Genomic DNA, 18,743 nt, shown 5'->3' on the forward strand with positions numbered 1-18,743 from the left:
AGCTTCCTTCTTTCATTTTATTGCCAGCTCCTGCATTCATTAGGCTCTGGGACTGATTCAGTACACCCAGTAGGTTCCCAACAAGCATGGCTTATGTTGGGGCTGTAGTCAGTGCCCTTCTGCATAACTCACGGTGACTAAAACCAAATGGAGATAGGGTACCAACTACACTTGTTTTTTAAAGCAACCACAACTCCTATGTCTAAATGAGTTCAGTCTACCCCAGGTAGATACGGGGTCACTTCCACTTGGCGTCAACAACAACAGCTTTGCACCTTCTCCAGGGTACCTCCAGAAGCCTAAAGAAATATGTTTGCTCACCTGTGAAAACACTTTAATTTGGCTCTTCTTTTACCCTAGGAACATTTTTTAACTTGTACCTTTTGTGTACAGCTACTGCATGCAACGTTCACTATTACAGTTGTTGGTGAATTGCTTGCAGTGGGCTCGTGTAGACTAGAACTTTCCATTTTGGCATGTTGAACTATTAAAGTTGTGTGGAGTCAGTTAATTGTTTTTAGGTAGGTTTGCACTTCTATTAATAAACAGTTACACAACAAAAGCATGTCACTTTCTTCAACATTTCATTTATGTCTTTAAGGTGACCAAACTGGATCGAGATCCTGCGTCAGGCACGGCTTTACAGGAAATTAGTTTCTGGCTGAACTTGGAACGTGCCCTGTACCGCATTCAGGAGAAGCGTGAAAGCCCAGAAGTCCTCCTGACACTAGATATCTTGAAACATGGCAAACGTTTTCATGCTACTGTCAGCTTTGACACGGACACAGGTAAGAAATTACAATGTGCTGTAGCTTCATGAGCAGTTTCTGTGGAAGTTTAGCTCTTGTGATATAGTTACACAAGTTAAACGTCAATATCACAATCAAAAAGCTTCACCTTGTAAGAAGTGAAAACTATTGTCTTTAAACTGGCCAGATGAAACTGACACAATGAGGTCAATTAAATTTAACTCTCTTGTATTGTATTTAGGTCTAAAACAGGCACTGGAAACTGTAAATGACTACAATCCACTGATGAAAGACTTTCCTTTGAATGACTTGTTGTCTGCTACTGAACTGGACAAAATAAGACAGGCACTTGTGGCAATATTCACCCACCTGAGAAAAATCAGAAATACGAAGTACCCCATTCAGAGGGCGCTGCGTCTAGTGGAAGCCATTTCAAGAGACCTGAGTTCTCAGCTACTGAAAGTATTGGGAACCAGAAAACTGATGCATGTTGCCTATGAAGAGTTTGAAAAGGTACGTCTAGGATGTCAAATATGGTAATAGCTAACGTAACACACTGAATGCAACTATGAGAGCATGTCGTTTGAGAGTCAAACAAGTGTACGTTCTTAAATTTTCAGGTTATGGTTGCATGTTTTGAAGTCTTCCAAACTTGGGATGATGAATATGAGAAATTACAAGTGTTGCTGAGAGATATTGTGAAGAGAAAGAGAGAAGAGAATCTGAAGATGGTGTGGCGTATCAATCCTGCCCACAGGAAACTGCAGGCTCGTCTTGATCAAATGAGGAAGTTCAGGCGCCAGCATGAGCAGCTGAGAGCAGTGATTGTGAGAGTCTTAAGACCTCAGGTAGCGTTCCACTCCTTTCTAATTGGGGTAACTGCCTATACATCTGGTAAAGATATAGCAGTTTCCCATCTCTTGATGAAAGTCTACATGCAGACACAAGCCAGTCATGTTAAAATGTATTAACTCACAAAAGCAAACTTACTCGTGTTCCCCTGCAAACAGCCGACTAAAGGAACCACAGGTGCAAAACATAACCAATAGAATTTGGGTAGAACTCTTAGAAGCTTTCTAAATCCACCATGGAAAGGAATATACAATCACTCTCATAGCTGTGAGCTCCTCTGATGGATCTGAAGCAAGTTAAACAGTTACTTCAAAGTTTTGATATCTGTGACATAGCGGTAAAGACCCATTTTCAGCTCCATTAGAAATGTACCAGTACCAATTCAATCTGTAACTGATCACTTTTGTATTCATGCAAACAGCAATGTTTTTTCTCTGTATAATCTCTCTTCAAAAAGAAAAAGAATCTGGGGATTTATTTTCAGGCCTTGAGGGCATGTTTTTAAATTGTCTTTAGTTTTCCAATAGGAGCAGTCCTATTCAATTAGTCAGTGTTTATACCCTGACAATAGTGAAAGATATGTAATCATTTTTCAGTTTGCTTACAGACATTAATGAGAAGAATGGTATTACATTCTTCCACGTTTTCTTAATAATAAGGCTAAAGTGTCCATACTTAAATCCATGAATAAAAGCACTCTAATGCTGGCTTGTTTTTCCATGTGATTGGAAAAAATGGATCCTGCATACAATAACTTGCTTTAAGTTTGGATCGCTTGATTTTGAATCTGGCAAATAACTACAGCACAAGTTTGAAGTGGAGAATCTCTCGTTATTGCTAAACAGCGTGCAGCAGCAGATATACTTTCCTCGTCTCATTTGCAGATTAATACCCTACAGAAACCAAATTAGCACCCTTAGGTTCCAAAGGATTTAGTCAACTGTAAGTACAGTGCAAAAAGTAATTGCATGTGTCTTTTTACAGTGTGTACATAAAATGCTTCACTGTGAACATGTGTGTGACAAAGAAACGGTTAGATCAGTGAGTCTTTACTAAACTCTGTGACTTTATGCAGGTCACTGCTGTTGCCCAGCAGAATCAAGGAGATGTACCTGAACCCCAGGATATGAAGGTAGCAGAAGTCCTTTTTGATGCTGCAGACGCTAATGCTATTGAAGAAGTGAATCTTGCTTATGAGAATGTTAAAGAAGTAGATGGCTTAGATGTTTCCAAGGAAGGTACAGAAGCCTGGGAGGCAGCAATGAAACGGTATGACGAAAGAATTGATAGGGTTGAAACAAGAATAACTGCTCGTCTACGAGACCAGCTTGGCACAGCAAAGAATGCAAATGAAATGTTCAGGATCTTCTCCAGATTCAATGCTTTGTTTGTCAGACCTCACATTCGGGGTGCTATTCGTGAATATCAAACACAATTGATCCAGCGTGTAAAAGATGATATTGAGTCTCTTCATGACAAATTCAAGGTACAATACCCACAAAGTCAGGCTTGCAAAATGAGTCATGTTCGCGACTTGCCTCCTGTGTCTGGGTCTATAATCTGGGCCAAACAGATTGATCGACAGCTCACAGCCTACATGAAGCGTGTTGAAGATGTGCTTGGCAAAGGTTGGGAGAATCATGTGGAAGGCCAGAAGCTGAAGCAAGATGGAGACAGCTTCCGTATGAAGCTCAACACTCAAGAAATATTTGATGATTGGGCAAGGAAGGTTCAGCAGCGCAACCTTGGTGTGTGTGGCCGTATCTTCACTATTGAAAGCACTCGTGTTAGAGGCCGAACTGGAAATGTCCTCAAACTAAAGGTCAACTTTCTCCCAGAAATAATTACACTCTCAAAAGAAGTCCGCAACCTTAAGTGGTTTGGATTTCGCGTTCCACTTGCAATTGTCAACAAAGCTCACCAAGCAAACCAGCTCTATCCTTTTGCTATTTCTCTGATTGAAAGTGTCCGTACGTATGAACGGACCTGTGAGAAGGTGGAAGAGCGTAACACTATTTCTCTGCTGGTAGCCGGTCTAAAGAAGGAAGTGCAGGCTTTGATTGGAGAAGGTATTGCCCTGGTGTGGGAGTCATACAAACTTGACCCCTATGTACAACGCCTAGCAGAGACTGTCTTCAGCTTCCAAGAAAAGGTTTGTTCTACTGATTATGTTCTTTTTTCCAAGGGAGACTCTGCACATATCGGTGGCAGTTGAGTTTATCAGCAACAAAATATTTTCGTTTTGGATTGTATACTATTCAGGACAACCGGTGTCTTCCTCTTGGAAAATAATCTTACTGTATGCAACTATTGCTTAGATTCCACAGTGTCTTATAGTATTGAAGAAGTCGCTGAATAGAAAAAGAATTGATAAGATGTATGCTCTCAGATTATTACCTGGTAATGTGGCAAATGTTCTCTTTGGGGGGTGGTAGAGAAACCATATCTTATAAAAAATGCTAATTTCGTGAAGTAGCTACTGAACCTTTTTAGTTAGTGATTATAACATGAACACGCGTTGTATTAATGCTTTATATTCTCGTATAGCATCAGCTACCTTTTAAAAACCTGCGTGCATGTTTCTCAGTATCTCCCTTTTAGATTAAGGGAATTAGCCAAATTTTTGTGCTAATTTAGTCAAATTCTGACTTCTCCATTATCAGGCAAGTTCCCAGAGTCTTCAGTAAGTTTCAGTGAATGAAAATATAATTACTCTCCCCCCCCAATCCCCCTTGAAAGAATGGATGTAGCTCTTTTTGTGAGAGAGGGATGTTTTATCACTTCCCTCAACATGGCAGACTGCTATCAGCAAAGTACTAAAATTAAATGTTCCCTTAGGTGGATGATCTGCTCATTATTGAAGAAAAAATAGACCTGGAAGTTCGATCCTTGGAAACCTGCATGTATGATCATAAGACTTTTTCAGAAATCTTGAACAGAGTTCAAAAAGCTGTGGATGACTTGAATCTTCATTCATATTCCAATCTGCCTATCTGGGTCAATAAGTTGGATATGGAGGTAGGTCTTTCACTCAAAGTGAATGTAGCCTTCAAAGGTGTTAGGTGGCAAAGTAATTTGTCACTAACAACGTGGTCTACCACTCTCAAGTGACCTAGAGTGAGAATTTCCAATCTATTTGCCAGTTGCTTGAATATCTCTACCAAATGCCATTTAGGACATCTGGCAGGCTCTTAGGCAGACAGATAAAAGTGCTTTGCTCCCAATGACTGGAATTAATGGATTCCAGGGGGGACTTGTTAGCTCTTTAGCTGACAGGATAGTAGCTAAAGGCTTAATAGATGGTTGAATATGCGTTGACCTGAATTTAGTGGGTTAGTTTAATGGCTCGCCACTGATCGTATCTGACCAGAATATTTATAGATTCTTATCCAATTCAGACTACAGAGTTCAAGAACTCAATGAGTTCTATAACGGGAGAGGATTCTCAGGGTGCTTGACAAGAAAAAGTACACTGAGGACAATACCAAATTGATAAAACCTTTCTTGAAATGCAATGAAACTTATAACTGCAAAACAGTAAAAGAATTCCAAAACTCCTGGTGGTAACATTTCTATTAGAAGTACCTTAACCTAACATACTCTCACCCCTCCTTGAGGACACAGTAATAGGAGGTGAAGGACCATCCTCACTCCTGGCATGTCCGATTACGCGAAGGTGCTGGCTTCCCCAATGGTTAGGAATGTTGAGTAGTTACACTATACTGCACAAGCTGAGCTGATAACGTGATCGTCTATATAGTATAGGAGAAATGAATGAATGAATGAATGAATCAAAGGAAGAGTTTTAGAATAGAGTTGACCAGTGATGAGCTGCCAAAATCTTAACAACCGGTTCCCTATAAAAAGTTCTCATGTAAGGGATGTGCCCCAGTATGTATTTTTTGTACCAACAGGGTTATCATACGTCCGTATTTTCCCAGCCGGAGATTTAAGAACCAAAAACCCTGACCTGCCCGGGAAAATACGGATGTATGTTAACCCTGCCTAAAGTTTTTTTTAAAAAAGATGGGCCTGAACTAGAAATGAGCTCCGTTTCACATGTGTGGGTCCCCACCACTCCCTGGGGGTGTGCTAGGGTGACCAGATGTCCCGATTTTATAGGGACAGTCCCGATTTTGGGGTCTTTTTCTTATATAGGCTCCTATTACCCCCCACCCCCTCTCCTGATTTTTCACACTTGCTGTCTGGTCACCCTAGGGTGTGCACATGTGTGGGTCCCAGCTGCTCCATGCCCCCCTCACTGAAGCAGGTGTGCAGGGTTACTGCCCTGGGAACTGCAGGGCACCAGTGGACGTGGGGCCAGCTGCAGACAGGAGCGTGGGGCAGGGCTAGCTGGAGGCAGGGGGTGCGGGGGTGGCTGGAGACGGGCTGGCTGCGGGCAGGGTGGTGGGTACTCATGGGGAGAGCGGCCCGAGCAGCAGGACATGGCCCACCGGGCAGCAGCGGGAGCCCCAGGGCCAGGGGTCAGGGAAGCAGCAGCAGTAACAGGGCTTGTGCTCAGGGCCAGGCGGCAGCCCACGTGGCTCCCACAGCACAGTACCCCCAGCGGCCAGAAGAGGAATTACATCACTTCCCGGCCGGAGCCCATCAAAGCCTCAGCGCCGCCTGCAGGGAAGCAGGTTAACAACCAGTTCTAAAACAGCTTGAAAATTTAACAACCGGTTCACGCGAACTGGCTCCAGCTCACCACTGGAGTCCACTCCCGAAGAGCTTTCTTACAAGGTATTTTATAGGATCCTAACCTATGTAATTTAGGCCCAACCTACTATACCCAAATCTTATTTCTGAACGCTAAGAATTTTATGGGTACCCTTCTCCTATAGGTTAGTCAATTATGACACTTACTTTCTAAATTATATTAAGGATTATCTCATTCCCAAACTGCCAACCTGGGCTCTCTTGATGACCTCCAAGTTGTGGTGTACCCTGCAGTTACCAACCAGTTGCAGAAGCCGGATAAATCTGTGATGTGATGTGGATAGTTCCTCCCTTTGGTTCCCCAAAGTTCAGGGACCATTCTTTGCCAAAGGTTGCCAATTTCTCTGCTGGCATATTTATACCTGATTATACTTTTTGCTATGTAGCAGATCTTACCAGATCTTACAGACCGGTAGGCTTGTTGCATTTCAGCAAAACTTATTATTAGGAAACACATGCCTCAACGTATCCTAAATTCCAAGGAATTAATACTGATAAAATAAAATGGATTAATTTCAGAAAAAGAAACCTATTAATTGATACTGCCGGCTGGATTAATAAAATATAATAGCTAGCAAAATAATCCTGTGTGCTACATATGGCAAGGTAAGGACAGGTTCTCCAATGTGCATGAACATCAGCACCTTAATATGGACAATAATAATCCTAATGCTAAGGTGAAGTCTCTTACTTAGGATAACATGGCAGTAAATCTGACATTTAGATGCCATCCTAAAACATGGATTTTTTTAAATACTCTAAACAGTAGTCTAGCATGTTGACTTAAACGTCCTTTGCTTTAAAAGTGTTCATTTAATTTTAAAAAAAACCCACTCCTGTTCTAAAGTGTAAGGCTGAATTTCCATCCTTTAAGAGTCCTGCTGTATCTGAAAGTTTCAGGGATTTCTTGACAGTGCGGGAATCTTTTGGAGAGAACACATGATATAAGCGTCTTTGTGTTTTCAATATGGCTTCTTCCTCCCTTAGATTGAACGAATACTAGGAGTTCGTCTACAGGCTGGGCTGAGAACTTGGACCCAAGTTCTTCTTGGACAAGCTGATGATAAAGCAGAAGTTGACATGGATACAGATGCACCTCAAGTTAGTCACAAGCCTGGTGGGGAGCCAAAGATCAAAGTAAGTTACATTTGACTGTTACTCATTATGCTTTTTGCTAAAATAAGACCGTACAGAACCTTGAGTAGAAATAAAAATACTCTGGTAGTACATATTGCTGTATAATGTAAGTTCTTCAAGTCATGGTCCCAATTTGTATTCCTCTGGGGGTTATATGCATGCGCCATGCGTGAGAAGCTGGAGATTCTGAAAGTAGTAGTGTCTCTTGGTCCACACATACGCCCTTGCTTCGCTGAAGTCAAGGGAACCTTTGGTAGCGAGGCAGTCCCCCTTTCTACATTAGACTTTTGTCCTTCAGGCCATGTTCCCGCCCATTTCCCTATGGCTCCTGCGGATCCCCCAGTTTTGAGGGCACCGCCATTCGAACTGGGCTTTGATTTTTTGGCATTGGAGGACTTGGATGGAGTGCAGGATCTGCCCCTCCCATAACCAATATGACTACCCTAAGATTCCGCAGACTCAATGGCAGTACCCTCCCTTTCCCCAGCTACGGAACCATTGGTACCCTGCTCTTTGGGGCCCTCCACAGCAACGGATCTGCCTGGTTGGCCATCCTGGGCATTGTGGTGTCAGTATCTGCCTTTGTAACCTTCCCACTACGCTCGAGAGGAGTTCCCCCACCTTGCATCTTTGATGGTTATAGAGTAGGTATTCTGAACTAGTGTTGGAAGATGCTCTTCTTAGTCCAACTCTGACAGTACTGCTGGAACCAGAGCAGTTCCCTTCATCATCTCCAGATGCTGTAGTGTCTTCATCTCCCTCTTCGTACCCAGATGACTACCATCAGTTCCAAGAACTGTTCCATTGGGTGGCTAATACCCTCCACTTTCCACTGTACAGAACAAACAGCACCAGCTGTCTGATATCCTACACGCCTTGTTACTTGGTAGAGCCATTCTGGCAATTAGTGATGCTGTTCTTCTTCAACTGGCCTGGACTGTCTGGCGCACTCCAGCCACCTGCACACCTACCCCCAAGGGGGCAGAGAAGAGGTATTGTGTACCTGCAAAGGGGTCTGATTTTTCTGTTCTCTGATTCCCACCCCCCAATCCAATTTCCTCATCGTACAGGCAGTGACAGAGCGGGCTCGGCAGCAATGCTGGTGCTCTCCCCCAGCAGATAATGAGGGCAAGCGACTGGACAATTTGTGTCAGAAGGTATTCTTTTCTGCCAGCCTCCAATTTCACATCTCCAATTACTTGGCTCTGTTCGCTAAATACGACTTTCTTACCTACGGCAAGTAGGTAGGACTTCTCAGACAAACTTCCCCAGCAGGATCAAGCCTGCTTCAAGGCTATCCTACAGGAGGGGAAACTAGTTGAAGGACAATGCTCCAGGCCGCTGTGGATGTGGCAGACAGTACTTCGCTCACTATGGCTTCAGGGATCTTCAGGTGGAGGGAGTCATGGCTGCATTCATCAGGTTTCCCAAGAGAAGTAAAGAACACCATAGAGGACTTCCCTTTCAATGGGTCTCATTTCTTGAGTCAGAAGACAGATGATTCCCTCCACTCCCTCAAAGACTCCAGAGCTGCTCTGCGATCACTGGGTATCTATGCACGAGCAACCAAGTGCAAATCTTACTCTGCATAGAAGTGGACTCTCTCTCCTGCAAAGGGGAGTGATAGAACCTGTTCCTATGACCTATCAGGGTGCAGGGTTCTAGTCCACCTATTTTCTAGTCCCCAAGAGGGGCATGTGGAGGCGAATCTTAGACCTCAATCATCTCAACCACTTCATATGCAAGCCAAAGTTTCATATGGCCACCCTAGCAACCATCATTCCTTTGTTAGAAAGAGGCATGTGGTTTACAGCTCTCGACATGCAGGATGCTTACTTCCACATGGATATCCATCCTACCCACAGACATTTCCTGAGATTCAAGGTTCTACATTTTGGACTCACCACTGCTTGACAAGTCTTCACCAAAGTTTTCTCAGGAGCGGTGGACCACTGCCAAGGGGTCCTTATATTCCCTTGATTATTTGATTGTGCTGCTAGCAGCCAAAGGGGAGGGGCATTCCTTGACCTCCATGCTGTTTACACTCACCACCAGGGAGGAGTGGAGTGTAAACATCAGAAAATCAGTTGGATCCCACACAGTTCCTAGAATTCATTGGGGCCTGTATCAATGCCATATTAGCACGTGCCCACCTCCCAGAGCCCTACAAGAGCTGATTTCCATTGCAATTTCCAGTCCTTCTGTTCTGGCCAGGGTTATTTGTACATACATTACTGCCTTAGCTTGTCTCCACTTTCGTTGCCTACAGCTGTGCCTCCAGAGGATCTTTTTTCCCATGAACTACATCACGGGCTTTCTACTGACAGTTCCCCAAGAGCTTCTCTCCTCCCTCTAGTGGTGGACTGATCCAGGTCAGGTCTGAACCGGAACATCATTCCTTCCGTCCTCCAAGCATGACGATGATCACAGATGTGTTACTTGTCGGATGGGGTGCCCACATGGGCGAGCACATGACTCAGGAGTCTTGGACTGCTCAGGAATCCTGGATGCCCATCAACGTCCTAGAACTTTGGGCGATGCGGAGAGCATGTCGCACATTTCTCACATTTAATTCATTCCTGTCATGTTCTCCTCATGTCAGACAACACTATCCCTGTTTACTAACTCAACAAACAAGGGGGCATGAGGTCACCTACGTTTTGTATGGAGGCAGTTCATCTTTGGGATTGGTGCATTGCTCACAAGATCCTGTTGTCAGTAGCATACCTTCCCGGAACTCAAGCTAAGTGCCAACTCTCTCAGCAGGAAATTCATGATGGATCACAAATGGGAGCGCCACAACACTGTGGTCACCAACATTTTTAACCACTGTGGGATTCTGACCAGGGACCTCTTCATCTCCCACACCAACAGCAAATGCACCTAATATTCCTATGGGAGACTGGGGGGGGCTCAGGGACCTTTCCCAAGGTGATGCCCTAGTCCTGTGCAGGTCAGACCAGATCAATTATGCCTTTCCTCCCTAGAGCTTCTGCCACGTGTCCTACACAAGATCTAATGGGAGAGAATGACGGTCACTCTGCCCTGTTGTGGCCTTGCCAGTTCTGGTTTCCTTTCTTCTCCACATGTCAGCGTATCCCCCTGCTTCAGTGGCCAGCTTTTCCGGAACTCCTCAAACAACACTCCTGCAGGACCCAGCATCCCAATCCAGAGACTCTTCACATCCAAGCTTGTTTTTTGGATGGGCATCTTCACTAGAGCAGGAATGTTCATCAGCAGTACAAGACAACCTCTTGAATAGCAGAGAAGAGTCCACAGTGCAGTCCTATAGGGACAAGTGGAAGTGTTTCACCTCATGGACCCAACAAGAGGGGTCTTGCTCCTGAAAATGTGGACATCCGTCTTCTTTTGGACTGTCTTCTCTCCCTGAAGACATCAAGGTGCACGTAACCACTATCCGTGCCTTTCACCCTCCTGTGGAGGGGCACTCTTTACTCACCCTTGACTACCAGATTTTGGAAGGACCTCCAATGGACTTATTCTCCCCTTCAATCCATTGCTTCCCCAATGGGACCTCAACCTTGTCCTCACAGTGTTGACGAAATTGCCCTTTGAACCTCTGGCCGCCACTTCCCTCCCTCTCTTCTCCATGAAGGTCGCTTTCCTGGTAGCTATTACTTCTGGGTTGGAGAAGTGAGGGTCATGGTGACGGACCCCTCCCCCTTTACCATGTTCTATAAGGACAGTGTTTCCCTATGCTTGCACCCCAAGTTTCTGACAAAGGTTGTATCCCATTTTCATCTCAACCAACCCAAACACTTACGTGCTTTCTTTCTGAAACCTCACGCCTCCGTGGGGGAACTGTGCCGTCACTCCCTTAACATCTGTTGCGCCCTGGCTTTTTGCCTTCAGAGGATGAGATGATTCAGGAAGTCTCCCTAGACATTTTATCACGGTAGCAGAAAGGATTAAAGGGCACGTGATCTCCATTCAGCAGATTTCTAAGTCGGTTTTGGGGTGCATTACACTGTCAGTTATAGGGATTGTCCCCATCCCACTCCATGAGAGTGCAAGCATCGACTACAACTGCGCTTCACAATGTACCAGTTGCAGACATATGTAGGACGGTCAAGTGGACTTCGGTATGTACCTTCTTTTCCCTTTACGCCTTGGCGCAGGACTCTGCGACGGATGCCTCGCTTGGCACGGCAGTGCTCCACTCCATGGTTCCATCATCTTCCTCGCACCCTGCTTGTTGTTAACCCTCAGTGGAATACAATAGGGACTATCACTCAAAGAAGAAGAGGTTGCAGCCTTTGTCTAAAATGTATTTTGTGTTTCTTTAGCTGGCCCAGCAGGTTCTTATTTAGCAAAATTGAAACTGCATGTGGTGTCTTTCTATGCCTGTAGAATGTTGTACATGAACTGAGGATAACCAACCAGGTGATCTATTTGAATCCACCAATTGAAGAATGCAGATATAAGCTCTATCAAGAAATGTTTTCCTGGAAAATGGTAATACTATCGCTACCCAGAATTCAAAGTCAAAGATACCAGGTAAGCATAATAAATGTATTTATAAATCTAATAAGATGGCTCTGCGTAGAACTGTTGCATTGCAGTTGTATACAGATAATGTAATCTTTAATGGTTATGAAGGAGCAATTTTTGAAAACGAGAACTGGCCATGTATTATGAACTTGGTATATGCAACTTGTATTTAATTGTGGGTCTTGTCAGGTGGGTGTACACTATGAGTTGTCTGAGGAAGAGAAGTTCTATCGGAACGCCTTAACACGGATGCCTGACGGTCCTGTAGCGCTGGAGGAGTCTTATTCGGCTGTTATGGGCATTGTGACAGAGGTCGAACAGTATGTTAAGGTAGGATATGAATTCTGATTTTCAGTTTGAAATTGTAGAATAACGCATTTGTTGGATTTAGAAGAGCTCTTCTATATCTTTAATCAAAGGTAACTCCCATCAATGTTACCTGTTTACTATAATCCTCATTAATTCAGTTATGTAAATAAGGAAAGTATCTACATTCTGAAAATTCACTGTTACGTGGAGTTTTTTTTAACGTACTTATTAATAGGTATGGCTGCAATACCAGTGCTTATGGGATATGCAAGCTGAAAACATATACAACCGTCTTGGAGAAGATTTAAATAAGTGGCAAGCCCTCTTAGTTCAGATAAGGAAGGCTAGAGGAACCTTTGACAATGCAGAAACCAGGAAGGAATTTGGACCTGTTATCATAGACTATGGGAAGGTAAGAACTTGAAACTTTCACGCATCTTGTAAAAGTAACCTGCAGAAATAAACTTCAGAATGGGCTTATAGAGGATAAAATGAGACTTCATAATTAATAGTAATACTCGGTAAACTTTCTTGATTGCAGGTACAATCTAAGGTGAACTTGAAATATGACTCTTGGCATAAGGAAGTACTCAGTAAATTTGGCCAAATGCTAGGTCAGAACATGACAGACTTCCATTCACAAATTTCTAAGGTAAGAATAGTCCAAACAATGATTCCTTATTACAAAATCAACTTACTACATCCACCTTTAAAATACTGGGTTTTTTCCCTCTAACAGTCCCGTCAAGAGTTGGAGCAGCATTCAGTGGACACTGCGAGCACGTCAGATGCAGTGACCTTCATCACATATGTACAATCCCTGAAACGTAAAATCAAGCAGTTTGAGAAACAAGTTGAGGTAAGTTGTCACTTTCTTACTAACATCTTGTTTCTGGAAATCCGTAAAAGCTTTTCTACAGGGAGGGGACAATTGATCATGACCAGTCTAAGCCTGCTAAGAGAAACCCTGCCTCTAATTTCCTGTCCTAGTAACTCTTCTAGATAAACACTTTCAAACCACGATTCTATAGTGAGCCTTACTGAGTTACTTTATACTTCTGAGGGTTCTTTAGGCTGATTTATTGCTGATTTCTCTTTAGACTTCTGGCTATCTGAATTTCGAATTGAACTTTAGAAATTCAAGTAGGTTACCTTCTAACAATGTTTGTGTGGACTGTAGCTTTACCGCAATGGTCAGCGCTTGCTGGAGAAACAGAGGTTCCAGTTCCCTTCCTCCTGGTTATACATTGACAACATTGAAGGAGAGTGGGGTGCTTTCAATGACATAATGCGTCGCAAAGATTCTGCCATTCAGCAACAAGTAGCAAACTTGCAAATGAAGATAGTTCAAGAGGATCGAGCAGTGGAGAGCCGTACAACTGACCTGCTGACTGACTGGGAGAAAACAAAGCCTGTGACAGTGAGTTTTTTCAGGTCTCTTTGCTGAACTCACGATAGAAAGTTTGCATTCTGTAATAAACAGGTTGTTCAGTAAACCCTGAAATAGACAGGGGGGCATAGTTGTTACCTTTACAGATTTTGATGCAGAAATATGAATCCTCTCTAGGGGGTTTCCTAGTGACTTGGCAGAAAGTGTAGCTTGCTTTTGCTCTTGGTTTAAAATTCCAGCACTTTCCCTGACTTGCATTTTAAAACGGAAACACCTCTATTGTAACTTGATTTTTACAAATTTAACTAGCAATAAGGAGTGTGCACTTTGTACAGCATTTGGTAAGAGGAAGAATCTTGTTGAGCCTGTGTCCTAAAGTAAAAGTTACTAGTGTCTGCTAAAAAATCTCTCCTGCCAAGATGATTCTTTAGATGCTTACCCAGGCAAGGGATCAGTAACTCGTATACCCAGAGTTAAAGGTCTGCCAAGGAAACTGTAAATTCCTTAAAGCAGAAGAGATGGCTTAGTGTCTGATGCTAATCAGAAGTAGTTTCTGCACAGATTTGAAGTGCTAAACCCTAACTCTTAACATCTGTGCCATGTTGTCCTTCATGTGGTTCTTTCTAGGGAAACTTGCGTCCTGAGGAGGCTCTTCAAGCACTTACCATTTATGAAGGGAAATTTGGTAGGTTGAAAGATGATCGTGAGAAATGTGCAAAGGCCAAAGAAGCTCTTGAGCTAACAGATACAGGACTACTCAGTGGCAGTGAAGAACGTGTGCAGGTACAGACTGTTTTTTAAAAATCCATGAATTTGGTGCTTGTAAATGGTTCTGGACAGATGACTTCTTGCAGGCAGAAGTCCTTCAATTCATTCATAGAGAAGGCATAGCAGTCAGTGGTTCTCCCTTCATGCTGCCCTATCACTGTGCCCTAACCTTAACTGGGATGGTCCAGCCTTAGGAGTGAGTAACTCAGTCTCAATACCCATTCAGCCCTTGGCTTTTCCACTGAGACTGCAACCACAGATGTTTGAGGGCAGCTTTATAAGATGTAGAAATCTGGCCATTAAACTAAGGGCTTGTCTACGTGACAAGTAGCTTCTAAGTCAGCAGTTCGCAAACTTCAGCAACCCGAGAACCCCCATTTTGATTGAAAAAAATTTCAGGGACCCCCAACCCGCCGGCTCAGCCCCAGGCCCTGCCCCCACTCCACTCCTGCCCCCTCCATTCCCCCTTCCCTCTGTCACTCATTCTCCCCCACCCTCACTCACTTTCACCAGGCTGGGGCAGAGGGTTGGGGTGCAGGCTCTGGGAGGGAGTTTGGGTGCGGGATGGGGTACAGGATGTGGGCTCTGGGATGGGGTGTGGGTGCAGGTTCTGGGCTGTGGCAGGAGGTTGGGGTGCAGGAGGGGCTGAGGGGTGTGGGTTCTGTCTAGGTGGTGCTTACCTCGTGCAGCACCCAAAAACAACCAGCATATCTCTCTTTTAGCGGCTCCTAGGCAGGAGGGCCAGGGGGTCTCTATGCGCTGCCCCTACCTGCAGGCACCGTCCCCGCAGCTCCTATTGGCCATAGTTCCCGGCCAATGGGAGCTTCAGAGTCGGTGCTCAGGGCCAATGCAACACGCGGAGACCCCCCCTCTTCCTCTTCTACTCCCCAACGCGCCCTCCCCCCCCCCCCCCCCCCCGGGGCCACAGGGAGCAGCGTGGAGCCAGTGGAGGCAGAGAGTCTGCCTTAGCCCTGCTGTGCCTCCAGACTCTTAGTGCCTAAAATCTCCCCAGTTTGGCTTCAGTAGCCTCCAGGAAATAATGTTATTCCCCCACGTGCAGGTGCTGGGAGGGATGGGAAGAAGTTGAGTTGATCAGTGGGGCCTGTGGACACTTGGGGACCCGCAGGGGTCCACAGCCCCCAGTTTGAGAAATGCTGTTCTAAGTCATATTTTGCTAAGCCACACTTCAGGACCTGCACTGCAGCAGCATCCACATGAGACGTTACTGCAAGGCAAGTTTGATATACTGTAGGTGATCACTCTTGCGTGCTATGCAGTAACTTGCTATGTAGACAAGTCCTAACTTAAGCTATTGAGCAGCCAACATATAGTAACTCCTTTTGGGCCACCAGAGATGTGCTAGGCAAGCTAGGGTCAAGTCTCTGTCCATTTACCTGTACCCTGACCAAGTTCCTATCCCAATGATTTGTTTAAGAAGTTCTGTCTAACTTAAGACAGGTATTTACCATCTTTTTCTATATAACTGACCAAAGTTTGATGTATCCCTTTGTACTGTAGGTAGCTTTAGAAGAGTTACAAGACCTCAAAGGAGTTTGGTCTGAGCTTTCCAAGGTCTGGGACCAGATTGATCAGATGAAGGAACAGCCATGGGTTTCAGTACAGCCTCGCAAGGTACCTTTTTTTATTCAGGATATAGAAAGCTTAACTACAACTATACTATTCGCCTTTTGGCCTTCGAGGTAAAAATACATTTAAATTCTCTAACAACTTGAAAATGAGCCAGAATATATGGCATGGTGCTTATGTACCTGGGTCTTTTTGGCATATGAAAAATAGAATTTATAACTGAGAATGCAGCCTCTATCTTAATCTAATTTGCAGCACTGAACGGCAGAAATAACTGTTCTTCTTAACTGAAGCTTCAACAGGGTAAGGCTTACAAAACAAAACTTGAAAAATTGTCAGGATTGCAGAAACTGCACAACCTTAAATATATTTAATTATAGGCTATGTCTTCAGAGGACAAGAATTGATGCTCTGTTTCTTGAAATTAAGTTGATCTAAATTAGCACTTTTCTCAAACACTTGTCCAGCTTCACTGATGAAAAGCTATTGCCCAGCTGATGCTTCTTGGATACATAAACCTGAAACGAGGCTTCTACCTCTTGTCTGTAAGGAAGAATGTCACAATTTCATGACCACTGTGATCTAGTATAAAATTACTTCATGCTGTGCTACTCCAATGATCAAGAGATAGACAAAACTAGTATTGCGCCAACAGTCGTGAATTAATCTTAAAGCAGTACTGTTGACTCCACATAATCTGCTGAGGTGGAATATATCAACAAAAGCATGGAGAATCTGTTGGAATGATGAGGTTTTGAGGGACAATTGAATGTTTTCATACATCTAGTATATGGTTTGCCTGCCTTGTATACAGCTATATTTAGTGTTAGCAAAATTCAATATATGCAGCATAGGAAAGTATGATCAATATTATGTAAGGGTGATTCTCCCATTCTTAAAGAACAGTTGAATAAAAGTGTTAAGATGACAAACTGTAAGTAAAACGGATAACTTTTGTAATATCCAGTTTACTAGAGTGATTGTGTTTATCATAATGTTGCTGGTAGATGAATTCTTTCATGGCTTCTGTATTTTATTGACAGCTTCGACAAAATTTGGACGGCTTACTGAACCAGTTGAAAAACTTCCCTGCTCGTTTGCGGCAGTATGCCTCCTATGAATATGTTCAGAGACTTCTGAAGGGTTACATGAAGGTAAGCTGTACATAATTTTTTAATTAGTTATCAAGGGTAAATGCATCCATTAACTTAATATGTGCTGTCTCGCGTTCTAGATAAACATGCTGGTGATTGAACTGAAATCTGAGGCTCTTAAAGATCGTCACTGGAAGCAGCTGATGAAGAGGCTTCACGTTAACTGGGTTGTCTCTGAACTAACCTTGGGACAGATCTGGGATGTTGACTTGCAGAAGAATGAAGCAATTGTCAAAGATGTACTTCTTGTGGCTCAGGGAGAGATGGCTTTGGAAGAGTTCTTGAAACAGGCTAGTATCTATTATTACATATACTTGACCTGTTGTGCAGGAGAGATTTTAGAGATGTAAATTAATTTGCTGACAGCTATGTAACACATTGGATTTTAGATACCCAGGATGGTGAAAGTGAAATGCTTTAGAGCTCCACCATATATTGTTAGTTCTCAATAACTGAGTAAATTTTAAACACACAAACTGACACAACATGAAACCCCATAGGTTTAGGGCTTTTATTAAAAGCTTTGGAAGTTTACTGAAGGTACTGTAACTTAAACTTAAAGATAAGTCAAGTAAATATATACAGCTAGTACGTTACTATTATAAAACTTCTAAGTAGAAGACTGGAAACTTCCTTCTGTAATTTCATTTTATGAGTTGCAATACCTTTAATTCTGACCCACAAGACATAATTATGAAATCTCCCACCATATGATTCACAGCAATCCAAGGCCTGCAGATTCATGTGCTCTGTAAAAAGATAAGAATCAAGCTCATGTAGCTACATTTCTACACTACAGAATGAAATAAATATAATAGAATTAAAATTACTATCACGTGTTCATAATCTGACTACTTTTTTTTCTTAAAGATAAGAGAAGTGTGGAACACTTATGAACTGGATTTGGTTAACTATCAGAACAAATGTCGTTTGATTCGTGGTTGGGATGATCTCTTCAACAAGGTCAAGGAGCACATTAACAGTGTGTCTGCCATGAAGTTATCACCGTACTACAAGGTATAATGTAAAATTACTTTATTTTTCTTTTCAGTTATCTTTGGCTCCCTCCTTGTTTTTGTATTTTTTTTCCTCGTGTACATTTGTTCAGCTGGCACCTTGTGTGCCAAGTTTGGCAAATTACTAGGTGTACAAGTGGATTAGACCTTTTTATAGCTTTAACCAAACTTACAAAATTATTTCCAATTCAATTCTTAAACTAGCTTGGTTAGTGTTACTTGTCCAACTTCTTAAAATCATGCTGACTAGTAGCTGAAGTGTGGGGTTGGTTTTTTTAAGGTAAACTGAATGTTAATGGTTTTTGTAACATTTAGGTGTTTGAAGAAGATGCCCTTAGCTGGGAGGACAAATTGAATCGCATCATGGCACTCTTTGATGTCTGGATAGATGTCCAAAGGCGATGGGTCTACCTGGAGGGTATCTTTACTGGTAGTGCTGATATTAAGCACTTATTGCCTGTTGAAACCCAGAGGTTCCAAAGGTATACTTTGGATTTGTGTGAAATTCTCAGTTACAGTTCAGGGCAAGCTGCACCATTGACTTTGTTCC

The 18,743-nt window shown here is 43.2% G+C and overlaps 1 protein-coding gene across 1 annotated transcript in view; it reads left to right on the forward strand.

The window, feature by feature from the left end:
• Positions 1–18,743, forward strand: part of DYNC1H1 (dynein cytoplasmic 1 heavy chain 1) — a 68,912-nt gene that overhangs the window by 6,385 nt on the left and 43,784 nt on the right. Inside the window, exons 5-22 of the mRNA XM_074956252.1 lie at positions 602–788; positions 991–1,262; positions 1,370–1,597; positions 2,677–3,753; positions 4,440–4,619; positions 7,308–7,457; positions 11,829–11,975; positions 12,159–12,299; positions 12,514–12,690; positions 12,820–12,930; positions 13,018–13,137; positions 13,459–13,698; positions 14,296–14,451; positions 15,955–16,068; positions 17,067–17,177; positions 17,258–17,467; positions 18,048–18,194; positions 18,509–18,675. Of these exons, the coding sequence (XP_074812353.1) occupies positions 602–788; positions 991–1,262; positions 1,370–1,597; positions 2,677–3,753; positions 4,440–4,619; positions 7,308–7,457; positions 11,829–11,975; positions 12,159–12,299; positions 12,514–12,690; positions 12,820–12,930; positions 13,018–13,137; positions 13,459–13,698; positions 14,296–14,451; positions 15,955–16,068; positions 17,067–17,177; positions 17,258–17,467; positions 18,048–18,194; positions 18,509–18,675 (3,935 nt within the window). The remainder of the gene's footprint in view (positions 1–601; positions 789–990; positions 1,263–1,369; positions 1,598–2,676; positions 3,754–4,439; positions 4,620–7,307; positions 7,458–11,828; positions 11,976–12,158; positions 12,300–12,513; positions 12,691–12,819; positions 12,931–13,017; positions 13,138–13,458; positions 13,699–14,295; positions 14,452–15,954; positions 16,069–17,066; positions 17,178–17,257; positions 17,468–18,047; positions 18,195–18,508; positions 18,676–18,743) is intronic.

Source organism: Natator depressus, chromosome 6 (assembly GCF_965152275.1).
Source record: "Natator depressus isolate rNatDep1 chromosome 6, rNatDep2.hap1, whole genome shotgun sequence".
NCBI classification, from domain to species: Eukaryota; Metazoa; Chordata; order Testudines; family Cheloniidae; genus Natator; species Natator depressus.